The 16,005-nt window shown below is 39.8% G+C and overlaps 1 protein-coding gene across 1 annotated transcript; it reads right to left on the reverse strand.

Moving 5' to 3' along the window:
- Nucleotides 1-938: 938 nt before the first annotated feature.
- On the reverse strand, nt 939-15,212 carry PSMB1 (proteasome 20S subunit beta 1). The gene is made up of 6 exons (XM_017669192.3): nt 14,976-15,212; nt 13,646-13,753; nt 10,795-10,876; nt 8,416-8,545; nt 2,212-2,318; nt 939-1,219 (listed from the first exon to the last, which is right to left on the reverse strand). The coding sequence occupies exons 1-6, from the start codon at nt 15,086-15,088 to the stop codon at nt 1,034-1,036; spliced, it is 726 nt and encodes a 241-aa protein (XP_017524681.1). The 5' UTR covers nt 15,089-15,212; the 3' UTR covers nt 939-1,033.
- Nucleotides 15,213-16,005: the final 793 nt, after the last annotated feature.

Raw genomic sequence — 16,005 nt, forward strand, 5'->3', positions numbered from 1 at the left:
CAGGTGACATACCAGGGACTTCTCAGCATCCAGAATCATGAGTTGGTTCCTCCTAGAATCTCTCTGTATATATGTGATTGGTTCTATTTTTCTGGAGAACTCTAATACAATTAAAGGCAAAAAATGTGTAATTTGAATGGGATAGTCTACGGTTTTCATTGTGACACTTTTAAAGACACATGGACAAGATCTCACCATCATGTCCCTAGGCCTGTGACAGAATATTTATCAGGTTATTTGTAGAACAAATTAAAAAATATGTACCTACTAGGGGTTTTTGACAATTTCAATTAAATTCTTAATAGGTCAACAGTAAAATCCTATTGTTATGCTACAAAGCAAATCATACACCCTAGGTTATGTTGTATAATTTAATTTGTTCAACACCAAGAGAACTGCTCCATCATTGTATGTATGTGGAGTTAAAATGTACATAATATACATAATAGTTCTAAAACAAACATTTCTGTAGCTCTAACAAAATTTAGGTCTCAATTTTAACCTTTGTGAGGTATCATATAAATTATCCCAGATTTCAGGATAAAGCCCACTTGTATATACAGTTGTCTTCTATTCTGGTCGATATGAAAATTTTTCTCTGTAACAGTTACTCCAGACTGTTTGCTTAACAATCCCAGGAATGAGAAATCTTAAGATACTCCATTTACATCCATTAATGCAGAGATAAAACAAGAGACAGTGTAACGCTACTTCAAGGTAAGCTGGGTACTCTAAGTGAGTTCCAAGGAATCCTTCTCAGGCTGACAAGAACGTAAGCTGATCAAAAAAGAGCCAACTTTCCAGATAAATTTCTTGTTGATAAATGTAGGGGAAAACTGACATGACCAGTTTGTTTTTCCATCTTCAAAATATGAAAGGAAAAAATTTTATTTCCTAGATCTGTCTCGCTGAGAAAACACGAGTTATAACCAAATGAGTACTTCAGGTTTTTTTTAATACAACAGATTAGTCTGACAGTTACAGGGTATAAAATCAACTAGTTTTGAACTGATTAATGAAAACAGTACACAAATCAATCCTTCCTCAGGGGAACAGTCTCCTCCCTGATGCCCTCCTTGGTCACAATGCAGATCTTGAGTGCATCGCCAGTGTACACATCCCGCTCAGCAGCAGAAATGAAGACGTCTTTCACAAGTCGCATGGCTCTGTCCAAGGACAGTGGGATATGCTCCACATTCTGCATGTTCTTAAAACCAACCTGGTGAGACAGGAAACCTGGATGAAGCATCATGTGACAGTACAAATGAGGTTCAAGTATCCCCCAAAACCCCGAAATGAACGAGTCACAAAAATCAATCTGACCCACAACTGAAATTCTTCCTGACCTAGCTGAATTACATGTACCTAGACCCTGACAAATACTCATTGAGATGAAGCTCCTGCTCCTGAGAAGCACATAACCTGGAGAGGTGGACATAGGTAAACAGAGTATCATCATGGAATGAACTAGAACACAGGAGAGAAAGACAGGAGAGCCCCAAGCAACCATGGCTACATCTCCTGGTGGAAGAGTGCTGGCAGGAAGCACATGTGAGTCTGGAGAGGAAGAAACTGGTTAAAGAATGGAGTAATGACCTGGACCGAGGGCGTGGTATGTCCAAAGGCCTGGACATAGAACAGGCACATCATTCAAGGGTCAGGGCAGGATGTGAAACGATGGGAAATAAGGCAGGTAGGCAGTAAGTGGAGAGATAAGTACATATAACTTATTTCAGAAAAGCAAGGAAGATGAATTAGGGAAGTAAGTTTGGGGGCAGAAAGGATGTTAGGAAATAAACAGTAATCCAGGCAAGATGCCATGCAGGTCTGAATTTAGCCAACAGTCATGGAAAAGGGAGGCAGTTAAAAGTATATTTGGATGTTAGAATACAAAATTAAGCGGTAAGTACAGGGGAGAAAGTTATTTCCATACTCTCCAGGCAAGATGGCAAGAGGAGAGCTGAAAACACGGACCAAGCGTGACTGACACAGGGTTGGAATCATGAACACAGCAGAGGTGGGAGCCACCAACACAGGAGGGGCCCACAGGAAAGCCAGCAGACCCAGGAAGTCAAGAAAGTCTGGGAGAGACAAGCCAGCCAAATAAACTCAGCAGTGGCTTACAACGAACTGCAGGTCACAGCCAGTGAAGAGCCCGCAGAGGGAAACGCAGAGTGCCCGTGTGGCCACAAGCTGGAGTGGCCTCGTTACCTGGTTGTCGAGCAGGGGCTGCAGCATGGCACTTGCTGAGCCTCCAGCCTTGAAGGCGTCTCTCTGGTAGGAGCCAACTGGGTCAAAGCTGTACACGGCTCCCTTCCCTTAAAAAGAAATAGTCACCATGAGGACGCACGTTGACCACAATCCCAAATCATGATAAAATAAATCTTGTTCAAGTATGACACAAAATGGAATACGACCTTGCTGAAATTCAGCCAGATGTCAGTGAACAGCACACTCACTTGTCCAGGCAGCACACAGTAGTCTGTTCCTCGCTCCCGTCCCAGATGTGGTCGGAGCCCATCTGCCCACTCCTGCCTCCATTTCAGTGCCCCCAGTAAGGAGCTTTATGTTCTCTGCAAGCTAGCAGAGACCACCCAGTGGCTCCCAGCATGCATGTGGCCCCAAAGGCGTGTTGGGCAGTGGCCACAGGTCCTGCTCTACGTTCTGTACCAAACTCTTGCAACATTCCTAAACATGTATCGGAGTAGCGCTGCTGTAGATGACTTTAAAATTTTCCTAATGCTGAACACGAGTAATTACATGGAAAACCTATTGTGCATCTTTTAAACTAACAGCATACTCTTTTGCATCAACACTATAGAACACCAATTTGATAAAGGAGAAATGTTAGAAAAACACAGAAATGCCACAGGCAAGTTAGTTGGCCAAAAATGTAATCACTTGCTTTGTACTATCAGAATTAAGAACAGCTTTCATTTTTTCTAAGAAAAATAAAATCTGAATCTACTCATCCTTAATATAGAAGTTAGTGGATGGTTAAATGGGTCTCAGCATTTCCTGAAGAGAGCATAAATTGTTATGCCTTTTTTGGAGGAGCAATCTGGTGGCAAAATCTATCAAAATGTAGAAGTACATACCCAGGGAACCAGTAATAATCTCACTTATAGAACAGGGTTTACCTAAAAGAATGCTTATATAAATACACAAAGCAACATATACCAGATCATTTATCTCTTACAACAGCAAAAACTTACAAGCAACCTAAAATCCATAAGCAGAAAATGGTGTGTCCAAATGGCAATGTACAGCTTGGAAGAGGGAGACAAGAATTAATACTGTCAAAATGGGCTCACAGGATAAGGTGAAAGGGAGGTCTCTGTAATATGTATGGCATGACTCCATTTTTGTTTAAAAGAATAAGAAAACCATATACATATCTGTATAGGCACACAGAAAATTATTTGGAAAAATAAAGAACTGCAGCTAGTTGTATTTGTGGGAATAGTGGCAAGAAAAGAAGGGAATCACTTTGTATGCCTCTGTATTTGTCATATTTATGTAGTGCACATGCATGTATTAACAACAAGGTATCTAGAAGCATGTTTACCATCGGTTTAAGAGTACTTATCTCTAACACAACCCCTGGACCAAATGGTTTCACTGCTGAATTTTATCAAACATTTAGTGAAGACCTAATGCCCATCCTCTTTAAAGTTTTCCAAAAAGTAGAAGAGGAGGGAATACTCTCGAACTCATTCTACAAGGCCAGAATCACTCTAATACCAAAACCAGGCAAAGACACTACAAAAAAAGAAAATTACAGACCAATATCGCTGATGAACATAGATGCAAAAATACTCAACAAAATATCAGCAAACCAAATTCAAAAACACATCAAAAAGATCATCCATCATGATCAAGTAGGATTTATTCCAGGGATGCAAGGATGGAACAATATTTGAAAATCCATCAACATCATCCACCACATCAACAAAAAGGACAAAAACCACATGATCATCTCCATAGATGCTGAAAAAGCACTTGACAAAATTCAACATCCATTCATGATAAAAACTCTCAACAAGATGAGTATAGAGGGCAAGTATCTCAACATAATAAAGGGCATACATGACAAACCCAAAGCCAACATTATACTTAACAGCGAGAAGCTGAAAGCTTTTCCTGTAAGATCGGGAACAAGACAAGGATGCCCACTCTCCCCACTTTTATTCAACATAGTTCTGGAGGTCCTAGCCACAGCAATCAGACAACACAAAGAAATAAAACACATCCAGATTGGTAAAGGAGAAGCCAAACTGTCATTCTTTGTAGATGACATAACATTGTACATAAAAAACCCTAAAGAATCCACTCTAAAACTACTAAATGTAATATCTGAATGCAGCAAAGTTGCAGGATATAAAATTAATACACAGAAATCTGTTGCTTTTCTATACACTAACGATGAACTAGCAGAAAGAGAAATCAGGATAACAGTTCCATTCACAATTGCATCAAAAAGAATAAAATACCTAGGAATAAACCAAACCAAGGAAGTGAAAGACCTATACACTGAAAACTACAAGACACTCATGAGAGAAATTAAAGAAAGTACCAATAAATGGAAACACATCCCGTGCTCATGGATAGGAAGAATTAATATTGTCAAAATGGCCATCCTGCCTAAAGCAATCTATAGATTCAATGCAATCCCTATCAAAATACCAACAGTATTCATCAATGAACAAGAGCAAATACTTCTAAAATTAATATGGAACCACAAAAGACCCTGAATAGCCAAAGCAATCCTAAGAAGGAAGAATTAAGTGGGAGGGATTACTCTCCCCAACTTCAAGCTCTACTACAAAGCCACAGTAATCAAGACAATTTGGTACTGGTACAAGAAGAGACCCATAGACCAATGGAACAGACTAGAGAGCCCTGATATAAACCCAACCATATATGGACAACTAATACATGGTAAAGGAGCCATGGATATACAATGGGGAAATGACAGCCTCTTCAACAGCTGGTGTTGAATAAGCCAGGTGGAGAAAGACAAGTACCAAATGATGTCACTCATCTGTGGAGCATAAGAACAAAGCAAAACTGAAGGAACAAAACAGCAGTAGACTCACAGAACCCAAGAATGGACTAACAGTTGCCAAAGGGAAAGGGACTGGGGAGGGTGGGTGGGAAGGAAGGGACAAGGGGAATAAGGGGCATTATGATCAGCACACATAATGTAGCAGGGGGACACAGGGAAGGCAGTACAGCACAGAGAAGACAAGTAGTGACTCTATGGCATCTTACTATGCTGATGGACAGTGACTGTAATGGGGTATGTGGTGGGGACTTGATAATGGGGGGAATCTAGTAACCACAATGTTGCTCATGTGATTGAATATTAATGATACCAAAAAAACAAAACAACTTATCTCTAATGGCAGGGTCTGGGGTGATAACTGTCTTCCTCCTGATATCTCCCAGGACTACTTGAAACTTAAGTATATAAAAACTGAAGCCATTATTAATTTGGGGGAAAAAATTCTTTAAAGAGATCATGTCTCCAACTGGGGAGTTAAAGGCACAGAAGTCAAAGCAGATAGCTGGTGACCTTGAGACAAGGACCATGGGTTTAGCCAAAGTAGGGTGAGGGCCCCCGGAAAAAGCAAGGCAAGATAATTACAGTCAGAGCAGTGGAACAATATGCAAAGAAACCCACTACCAAAACTCGGCTTTAAACATTAAGCTGTAGAGTCATTCTTCAATGGGATCAGTTAATATTCCCCAGATAAAGGAAAGTAGCCCATGTTTTTTATTTTGATAATCATTTGTAATTATGTGTCAGATTCACTTTAGCATGTTAAAAGGCCCAGGCCTCTGTGCTGTTTTTCCTCCTTTAGACCTGATGATCAGGTGATGTGCAACCTGGGCAATTAATATTGGCAAGCAAGCCAAGCCATAAACAACATAGTAAAAGTGAGAAAGACTCCATCTTAGATTGCCTTTTAAACTCTTTAGTGAACAGACAATAACTCAGCCCACCTTGAGGGCAGGGCAGGGAGTCTTGACTGATATGCTCCCAGACCAAAAAGCCGCTATTCTGGGAAAGAAATCTGAAGTCAATTTCTTATGTTAATTTTGCAAAACTGTCTGGAAGACTGAGAAAAGAGACTTAATGTCTCCTCAAGGATGAACATTCTAGAACCACTTAACAGGTCCGCACCCCTGGCCTTTTGGCACATTACAAAACCCCTAGACAGTACACGACCATGGACTCTCTTGTCCCCTCTTGGCCAGGAGCTCTGTCCTCTCACTTTATCTCTACATAAAAGTCTCTCCTTTGCTCTCCTACTTTGAGTGTTTGTGAAGTTCATTCTTTGACTCCATGAACAAGAATCCCCCCGGCATCAAGCTCACTATGTCCTGAAGCTCAACTATTGACCCCATTGTCCTAAAAGACAGATGTCAACCCAATTGTCTTGAAGGGCACCTGTTGACTCCATTGTTCCTGAAGTTCTCAATGAGGAGCAATGCTCTTCAATTCCCCACTTCTACCAATACAAAAGACAGGAAATAGTTTTCTGAGACATTAGCAAAGACTCTGGACTTGAGAGTACCATGTTTACGAGCAGATGAAATTAAGTACATGAAGGAAAATAGAATCATTAAATGGAAAGCTGATATGCCACACTAATGTAGACCTTCATAGTAAGATTTTGGTATATCACTCTTCAATAAGAGGATAGGCCAAAGTTAACAGAAATCTGAAGGAAGCCTCCAACACAATAGATAGAGGCCAAAAATGAACAAACAAAATGAAACAGCAATCTGACAAAATGCAGAGAACACAAGAAAGCTTCAAAAGAAGTACAAAAAAACCTAACAAGAACAGTATACTTAAACAAAATAAGTAAGCCAGGAAATAAGAAAAAAGCTTTTGGAAATTAATGACAGCAGAAATAAAACAAATTCACTAAAGGATGAGAAGCTAAAATTGAGGAAGTCTTCATAGTAGAACAAAGACAGAGATGGACAGTATGCAGGGAAAACATTAGAAAATCAGGGACCTGCATACAGGTGGCTGTGGAGAAGGTGGGAGAAGCAGAGAAGGTGGAGAAGGAGAAGAAATGAGAAGAGCCTAGACAAGCAGCATCATATAAAACTTTGTAACACCAGAATAAAGAAAAGACCCTAAGTGTCAAAGAAGGCCTCCTGATTTCCTTTCTCAGAATCTCATGAGACAGGTATCACAGAAAATAAGCCCAAGAAGAGGACATCAAGGCAGAGGAGCTGAAGACTGGGGAGAGGGCTGCTCCATCATGTGCCCCATGATGATGCACACATTCCTCCAGGGGGTGAAATCAAAGAACAATCAGAGCAGACAGGCACGATTAGAAAGCAGTTAGAAACGCCTGAGAATACAAGCAAAACAAGGGACATTGTCACATGGAAATCAAAGGACAGGGCTTTGGAGTCCAACAGATCCAAACCCAAACCTCAGCTCTGCCATTTAGGAAACATGAGATTTCACAAATCAGACCCTCTGACTCTCAGAAAAACTGGAAGGACATTGCCTGGCCTGCTAAAATTCAATGGTAGCTATTAACGTCGCTAAAATCTCAATTTATTAATCTGACATTTAAGTCAGACATAATTTAAGTCAACAAAAAATACCAGAAGCATCCAGCATGCTGGGTTAGGCATGCTAATCTGTGGTGGGTAATTAACTTCTATTTACCACTTCTGTGCTATTTTCTCTTAGTGTTCAAGTAAGGTTCAAAGCCTCAAAAGAAATGTGGTGTCTTCACCCAGATATCCCTGCCTCTCTTGTTTCAACTGACTAAGTGGTGGCACAGATCTGACCTGGGAGATTGTTTGGTTTTTGGAAGCAAACAAATGTCAATCCAAATCATACCTGGTGGAAAACGTTGGTGCCCCCACATGGGCAGTACAGCTTTGGTTCAAAACAGGATGGAAATGTCAAGTAACGAGAGTGGTTTTCTTACGCCTTCCTGGATCTCACTGACAGAAAATCAGAGGTGTTTCAGAGATGTTCTGAAAACACTGCTGGAAATGAGTGTGTTTCTTCTAAGACACCACTTTTACCAAACTTTTTGGAGTCAAGTATGTTTGTTAATAAGCTTCTCCAGATCAGATCTCTTTCTGTGAGATTAAAATGTTAAATCTCTACCGCTGAGCTCATGCAGGGTCTTGAGAAAATAGTCTAGTAGTTGCCTGCCCCACAGTCAACCATTCCAGTTTCAATACACCACTGCTGTGTCTTTGGACAATCACTGATTCCCTCTGGATTCAGCTTCCTCATAGCCTAACTATCAGAAAAGGAAGCTTTTGGGCAAGATGAAGCTTTTCAACTTTTCAACTCTAGCTGTAAACACACACATCTAAGACATACCACCCCCTTCATTTTCCACAAATACAGTACTCTACCTTCTTCATCAAGTCCCCCGATGATGTTGTAAACATAATATGGAAAGAAGCGCCTCGAGTAGAGGATTGTAGACAGCATTGCAGCAATCGCCCCCGTAGTCATGGTCTTATTATTGGAATGCTTATACATCTGTAATTATTAACAAAAGTAACAGGCATGGAGAGGCAGAGCATGTCACAGACTGGAACCACAAACAGCAAAGTTAAAAGAATGCATGCATGTCTTGATGAATGGATCCCTGTTCCTTTCATGACTAAACCACACAATGCTACTAAAATAATAACGTATTACACCCTATCATCCTAGGGGTTATAATGTTTAAGGCAAAGAATACTAGGTGTGCCCTTAGCTCTCTGATTTAAAGACTATTTTCCATTACGTCCTTGTCTCAAGCACTGGTAGTTCAAGAGCAAACGCAATAAACAAGGCACATGAAGTGACCTAGAGAGGACGTTTCGATTTCAGCTTGCCTTCACTCTGCATCTATACTGAGGTCAGCAAGCTGTAACACTTGGGCAAAATTTACAGGTAAAGTTTGCTGATCCTGTTCAGAAACAGATAAAAGCCCCTCTCTTTGTAAAGCTGGTAACTGTTAACAACAGAAGTGAAGCTAAGAGGGCAGCATGGTTCCTCTGTATGATTCTAGTGTAGGGCAGTGGCCTTGCTCCTTATGGTGTCTATGGTGGCAAACCTAAGAATGCAAAACAGGACTTAAACAGAGATTTCCAACCCTAGATTTACTATACCCTTAGGAAGCCTAAGTTATCCAACAGATTGAAAAAATCTACAATAATTGCAAACGTAAGATGAATTTAATTTCACCTATTTGTCAGCCACAGAGCAATCATCTCTACAGATAAACATACTAAGTACTTCATGATCAAATAATGGCAGTCAAAATAATAAAGGAAGATTAGAAATGAATGCCATGTAATGGAAAAGTCAGTGTACAGAAGAAGTTTTTACCAGGGTGAAAATTATTCAAGTCTTCATTTCATTTCACAAGTAAGCACCAAAATTTTATTTATCTCACCACTTACATAATAACATATGAAAGAAAAATTTCAAGGACTGTGATTAAGAAGAACTCATTGTTCCCTGTTTTAATTTATGAACAAAACACTACTCTCCTTATTTATTTTTGTCCTCTAAGTTCCATTTATAAAATACCCATCAGGAAGATACATATATGTCAATAAATGTAAGTCACTTGACCTTTCAATATAAGATTTTAATCAAGTATTAACAATTGAAAAGTTCTGAATGAACTAATCTCTACACATTCAAAACCAAGTATCAGCTAAATAAACATATTACATACTCCAGTGACTATGACATCACTTCTAAGTGGAAATAATCTTGTATTACTCACAAACAGGCAAAACAGAAAGTGATCCCCTGCTTATTTTTTCATGTAGCAGACTGACTTACCAACTACATAAAAGTTACGACATACATCCTACAAAATTAAGTATGAAAACCAAGAGCACATGATGGTGATACTGTAAACATCAACAGCTATGAAAAAAATTTTACTAGGCGGTAGCTGAGAAACATCTGCATTTCTGAATTTTTACATACAGTGAGTGAGAACCCTACTTCAACCCTGTACTGTTGTCAACTAAGAACAGTATGGGTTTATTGGTTATTACAGGCAAAATCCATTTTAATACAGTCCAATTTACTCCTACCCTATTCTCCCTGCAACACTGAGTAATATACACAGGCCATAATTAGTGGTATTGACAAAGTCATCCCCCTATAAAAAGTGCACAACAGGTTAGTCTGTCTCCTTCTCTCACCTCTTCCTGCTACCCCTTTCTGCTTTCTATCCCAACCTGTTTCCTGAACATCTTCCTCAGCAGTAGCAACTAAGGCCTGTGCAGGTGTTAGGTGATAATGGCTTAGGTTGTACCTCTTGCCCAGTTCCTGGCTTACTCCTTCCTAATCCTGCTCATGTGTCCTGTCAATCAAGTACGATGCTGTAGAGGGAACATGTGTCAACTGGTGGCGTTCCAGACCAAGCTCCTGTCTAAAAGAGCCTGCCTCCCTCCAAAGAAATGCACTTATTTTGTTTCTAAGGGAGGAGTATTACCAGAAGAAACCACTCTCAAGGTACCTCAAAACAGGTAGAGAACCATTTACTCTGTAGCTTATATATCTTAACAAATGAGGTTTGCTGTAGTTCCACATTATGCTACCTTAATGATGCTGCATTAACACTAATGCTTCATTTCTATGATTTCCATGTTAGGTCATAGTTTCACCTACTAACCTGCGTATCTCCAGCTATTCTGAGTAACAGTCATGCTGTGTGATTCAAAGAATCTAATAAGCTGTTAACTTTGAACAGTGTAGACATATACAAAAGCTTCTACCTTTAGTCTTGCTTCAATAATCTTTGTCAGGGTAAGACAGTCTCCATGAAAACCAGTGCATCCAATGACTGTCTTGTCTGTTCTGTAAGAAGCATATTTCAGGAAACCGAGTTGGTTAAAGAGTACATCAATACACATATGAGCAACTTTACATTTAAAGCTCCTACTCCCATTATTCATGAAACAGTACTGGGACAACTAGCCCTTGTCTGTGTTGGTGGGGTGTCCGTATCCCAACGTTTCACTCCTTACACCAAATGAATTCTAGGTGGGTCAGAGACTTAAAGAAAAGAAAAAGTATGAATGAACTAAAGAAAACAGATGAATCTTCTACAATCTTGGGTTAAGGGTAGCCGATACACAGCCCAGAGAAGTTTCATAAACGTGACTACATAAAAAATTAAAACTTCTATGAGAAAAGTATGATGAATAAAGTTTAGTAACAGAAAAACTAAGAAAATATATTTGTAGGACATATGGCCAAAGTCTATTTTTAACTCCCTTAGTCTAGGAAGGGCTTCTACAAATATGAAAACATTAACAACATAATGGATCAAGGGGATGTACAGCATGGTGACTATAACTATCAACACTTTGTTGCATATTTGAAAGTTGCTGAGAGTAGATCTTAAAAGTTTTCATCACCAGAAAAAGTATTTTGTAACTATGTATGGTGACGGATATTAGACTTATTGTGATCATTTTGCAACATATGCAGTTTGGAATCATTACCTTGTACACCTGAAACTAATATAATGCCATGTACCAATTACACCTCAATTAAAAAAGCAAACAATGGAACAGATGGGTAAAGTTACATGAGTCACATAAGATGCAAGTCACCGTAACATATGAAAAGAGCCTCTGCATCGTTCAGAAATCCAAATCTAAACGAGATGATTCCAACCTATGTAATAACGCCTAATGCTGGTGAGGTCATGGAACATAAGTACTCTCAGATACTAGTTAAGAGCATACATTGACTTGACTTTTAGAAGGGCCATTTGGCATTATCTATTAACATTTAAATGCCCATCACTTTTATCCAACAATTCCATTGCCAGAAACTTATCTGGTCAATATTCTCACATAAGTTTGCAAAGATATGCTCTATGCTTGTTTGTAAGTATATATATTATGCTAATTGCTTTCCAAAACAAAGCAAACAGAAAACAACCTAAATGCCTGCTAGAGGCAACTGATTAAATTTTGGCACAACCATACAAATTCAACCCTGTCTCAAAAATTCCTAAATTTTGTTATCTACCTTCTTACCTACCTACCCACCCACCCACCTATCTATAGATATATTTATCTATCTAAACCAATCTCACAAAGAAACATGTAGCAGAGGTCGTATGATATACTACTCCTTTCAGAAATTTATGAGTGATTCACATGAATCATACTTTTCCAACAGGGAGACACATGACACCTCTAGGGCCATCACCAGCTACTCCTGATCTATCCCTACAACCAACCTCACTGCACTGAATTAAAAACCTCCAATCTTCTGTAAGGCTTCACTGCTTTTACTACTAAGATGGGGTGACAATATCAACGGGACCAGACAAAATCTTGAGCTTCAAGATGCTCTTCTCAAATATCCAGGTACATCAAAGGAAGGGGAGTTTTCATGCAAAGAATAAAGAGTAACTGCAGAGTCTCAAACAGGTGGGGAAGAGGTAGGCTTGGCTCTAGGTCAGTCCCAAAGGGCATATGATTAGGGATACATAGGTAGCTTCAACTTTATGTATGGTCTAGTGCTGATGACGGGTAATTGGGACATAGGAAATGGTTAATATTACATCCATCTCTAAAGTATTTCATAAAAAAAAAAACATGTATATTCACTTCAGCAGGACACGCACTCAAATACAACAGAGAACCCTGCAAAAGAATGGTACCTAAAAGTTATGTCTTAAAATTTATAACATTTATTACTTTCAAAGTATAAGTTATATCTCAGAAAAGGTTGCATGGGTGCATTATGAATTGAAGAGGAGAAAGGGGTATCAAAAGGTGGAAGAAGTGGACACAAAGGGAACTGGGAAGATGAAAACAAACTTCAACTGTTCTTTAGGTTAAGATGTGGGTTAGCCCTGGGCCAGGAGACAACCGAGCTTTCTCTTTACATACTCTCTATAGGACCACAAGACCTGGTCTGAAGGACCCGAACCTCATCAGTCCATTCCTATCACAATTCAGGATTCATAGGTTCTTACGGATTAAGCTAGGAATTAACCACCATTCATAACTATTTCCAAAAATGTTAAATATAAACCATCACTAATCTGCAAGATGCATTTAGGTTATTTATACAGAAATTTTTTTCTTTCAGTACTTAAGACTTTATTGTCATAAATAAACACAGCTAGTTCAAAATGTGAGTCATGCATATGACTACTTAAGATGTAGCTAAATAGAATGTTTCAGGTTAAAAAAGGCCGGAAAATTAAGAATATATATTTAATGGATTAATGGATAGAAGGATGGAAAGATATATGATAATTTTAGTAAAATGCTACTAAGAAGACTTAGGTGATAGTATATTGGTGTACATAAATATTACTGTTCTTTTATTGTATATTTTTCATGATAAAATGTTGAAGTAAAAAAGTTTAGTTACCAAAAGCACTCTTCATACTTAAATATGGCAAAGATCATGAAGACAGCATACTGAATTATTAGGAAGTACTAATTTAGGAAATTGTTTTCGAACAAAAATGCAAGCTAAGCTCTAAAATAGGCAAGATAAAAACTGATTTAACACTGTTTAGAAACTGACTCTCCTGAAGCATTAAATCATTACAAGGCACTGGGAAATGTATCCTTAGATATTTTTACTTACAGTTTGTAACATTTAGGGCTATCCCGGGTGTGAACTGAAAACCCTTCACTCAATCGCGTGTCAGAAGCAACAATCGAGAAATCTTCCCCAGCAATTGCCAATATAGTACTGAGGAAAAAAAAACAAAAAAAATTAATGAATTCTTCTGGATGGTAATAACATCTCTCCCAAGAGGAGATTGCTCCATGGCATAAACTGGGATAAAACCCAATAGATGTGAGCAAGAGCAGGATTCAGATGAGAGGGGAAAAATCGGGGAGGAAGGATCGTTGGCTACAAGTCATTTGGGAAAAGTAAGTATCTCCCCCAAAACACAAGCCTAGATCAGAACAAAGGTTACTTAGCAGGAAGTAACAGAAAAAAACCACCAAATGGTCACGATCAAAAGGTAAAACACCAGCTTTGTGCAAGGTGCCATATTACAAAAACGCCAAAGGTCATGGCCCGGCCAGAAGGGGTCAGGTGTAGTCAGTTATACCACAACACAAGCTATCGAAGCTTAGTGTTTTTTATTTCTTTATATCCGAACCCTTATATAATGACTAGCACTCAGTAGATACCCAAATGTCTGTTGAAAAAGGAACAAACTTTCCTTTGTGGTTGTACAATTTATAACAGTTCACTGAAGAAGCCTAGAGCATGAACTCCAAAAGCACTCTCTGGATTCTGATTCTGGCTCACCCACTTTGAAGATAGGAGCTTGTGGCTAACCTGCTCAACTTGAAGTTGAGCAGACGTTTTAGCTACAGACACAACTATGCGTCTATGGGCATAAAACAATTAATCCTATCTTAAATTTCAGATGCTAAACCTGCCTCCCCATCTTACTACGCAATGGGGTATGAGGGGGACTCGATAATAAGGGTGAATGTAGTAACCACATGGTTTTTCTTGTGAAACCTTCATAAGAGTGTATATCAATGATACCTTAATTAATTAAATAAATAATTTTTAAAGCTTGCAGTTTGTTAATGGTGCCAAAAAAAAAAAAACTACCTTGCCTGCTGGCATAAGAACATAGTCAGACCGTATGGAAAGGTTAGTTCCGTTTTTAAAGCTCTTCCACCGCAAAGGACAGGTTTAGATTTCTACCTACTGCGACACTGCAGCAAAAAGCAGGCTATGCACACCTGGCCGTCTACATCAAGACCCAAGGGACCAGCCTGCACGGTGAGACCCCAAAGACCAAAGCGGACCCGAGCACACCACAGAGAGGGAGACCTGCGCCCGGCGGTGGACCGCCGGTCCCGCTGCGAGAACCCCAGTAGGGTTAACCAGGGCCGAGAGCGGGTGGGGGCCAAAGTGAAAGCAGCGGCTCTCTGGGTTTTACCCTCCGTTGAAAGCGTAGGGCGAAAAGCGCAGCTGCAGAGGGCCCGCGGCGCAGGTAGGATCCATCGCCAGGTCTCTGCCCGGACCCGGGTACAGCGTTGCGTGCGAGAGCATCCAGCGGCTCTACCTCCTGCTGTTTCACGGCGAGATGGCGACCGCGGCCGGAAATCGCGCAACTCCCGGCGTCCCCGCTGCGCTCCTTCCGGCCGCTGTAGCTCGCGTCACTGTTCCTGAATGTCCCTGCCGCTTCCTCTCCTGTTGGTAGCAGGGCACTTTCGTGTTCCAAGAAAGTTGACACAGGGCTATTTTTCCCAAAAACATTCGATTTCATCCCAAGGGACAAAAATCTGAAATTCTGACCATAAATAAGTAGGTAAAACTATTTTAGGAGCAACGGAATAGTCTATTGGAGTGTAAATTGGTACAGCCGTACTTCGAAAAGAGATCGGCGTGACCTAGCATAGTTGAGGATACATACACCATAAGACCCGGCAGTTCCACGCCAAGGTATGTACCTTAGTCGGAAGACATACAAGAATGTTTTATAGCATTGTTCTTAGTGGGCCCAAACGAAATGATCCGAATGTCCATAAACAGCCGAATGGATAAATCAATTGAGGGATATGTCACAGCAAAGAAAATTAACCGACCTCAGCTAGAGGGAAGACATATCAACATGGATGAGTCTTACAACGCTGAGCTGAAGAAAATACGCTACATAACTTTAGGAGTACATAGTAGGAGGGCGTATTTGGCTGGCGTGGGAGAGGGATCTGTGCTGGCAGTGCTCGGTTTCTTTACTTGACCATAACCAACCACCTGTTAGTCCGTACGTGTGTTTGCACTTCCTGATATGAATATTGTATTTAAAATTTTTTAATGTGTTTCTTAAAAATTCAAGCAAGTAGGCAACTGGCTAATATAGGACGGACTACCTGATATACACAGGCAATTCTGGGACAAGAAAATATTTTTAAAAAGCACTTATTTAACTAAAACTTTCCCTAAGTTTTACTGTAAACAAAAGGCAA

This window comes from Manis javanica, chromosome 13, assembly GCF_040802235.1.
Source record: "Manis javanica isolate MJ-LG chromosome 13, MJ_LKY, whole genome shotgun sequence".
NCBI classification, from domain to species: Eukaryota; Metazoa; Chordata; class Mammalia; order Pholidota; family Manidae; genus Manis; species Manis javanica.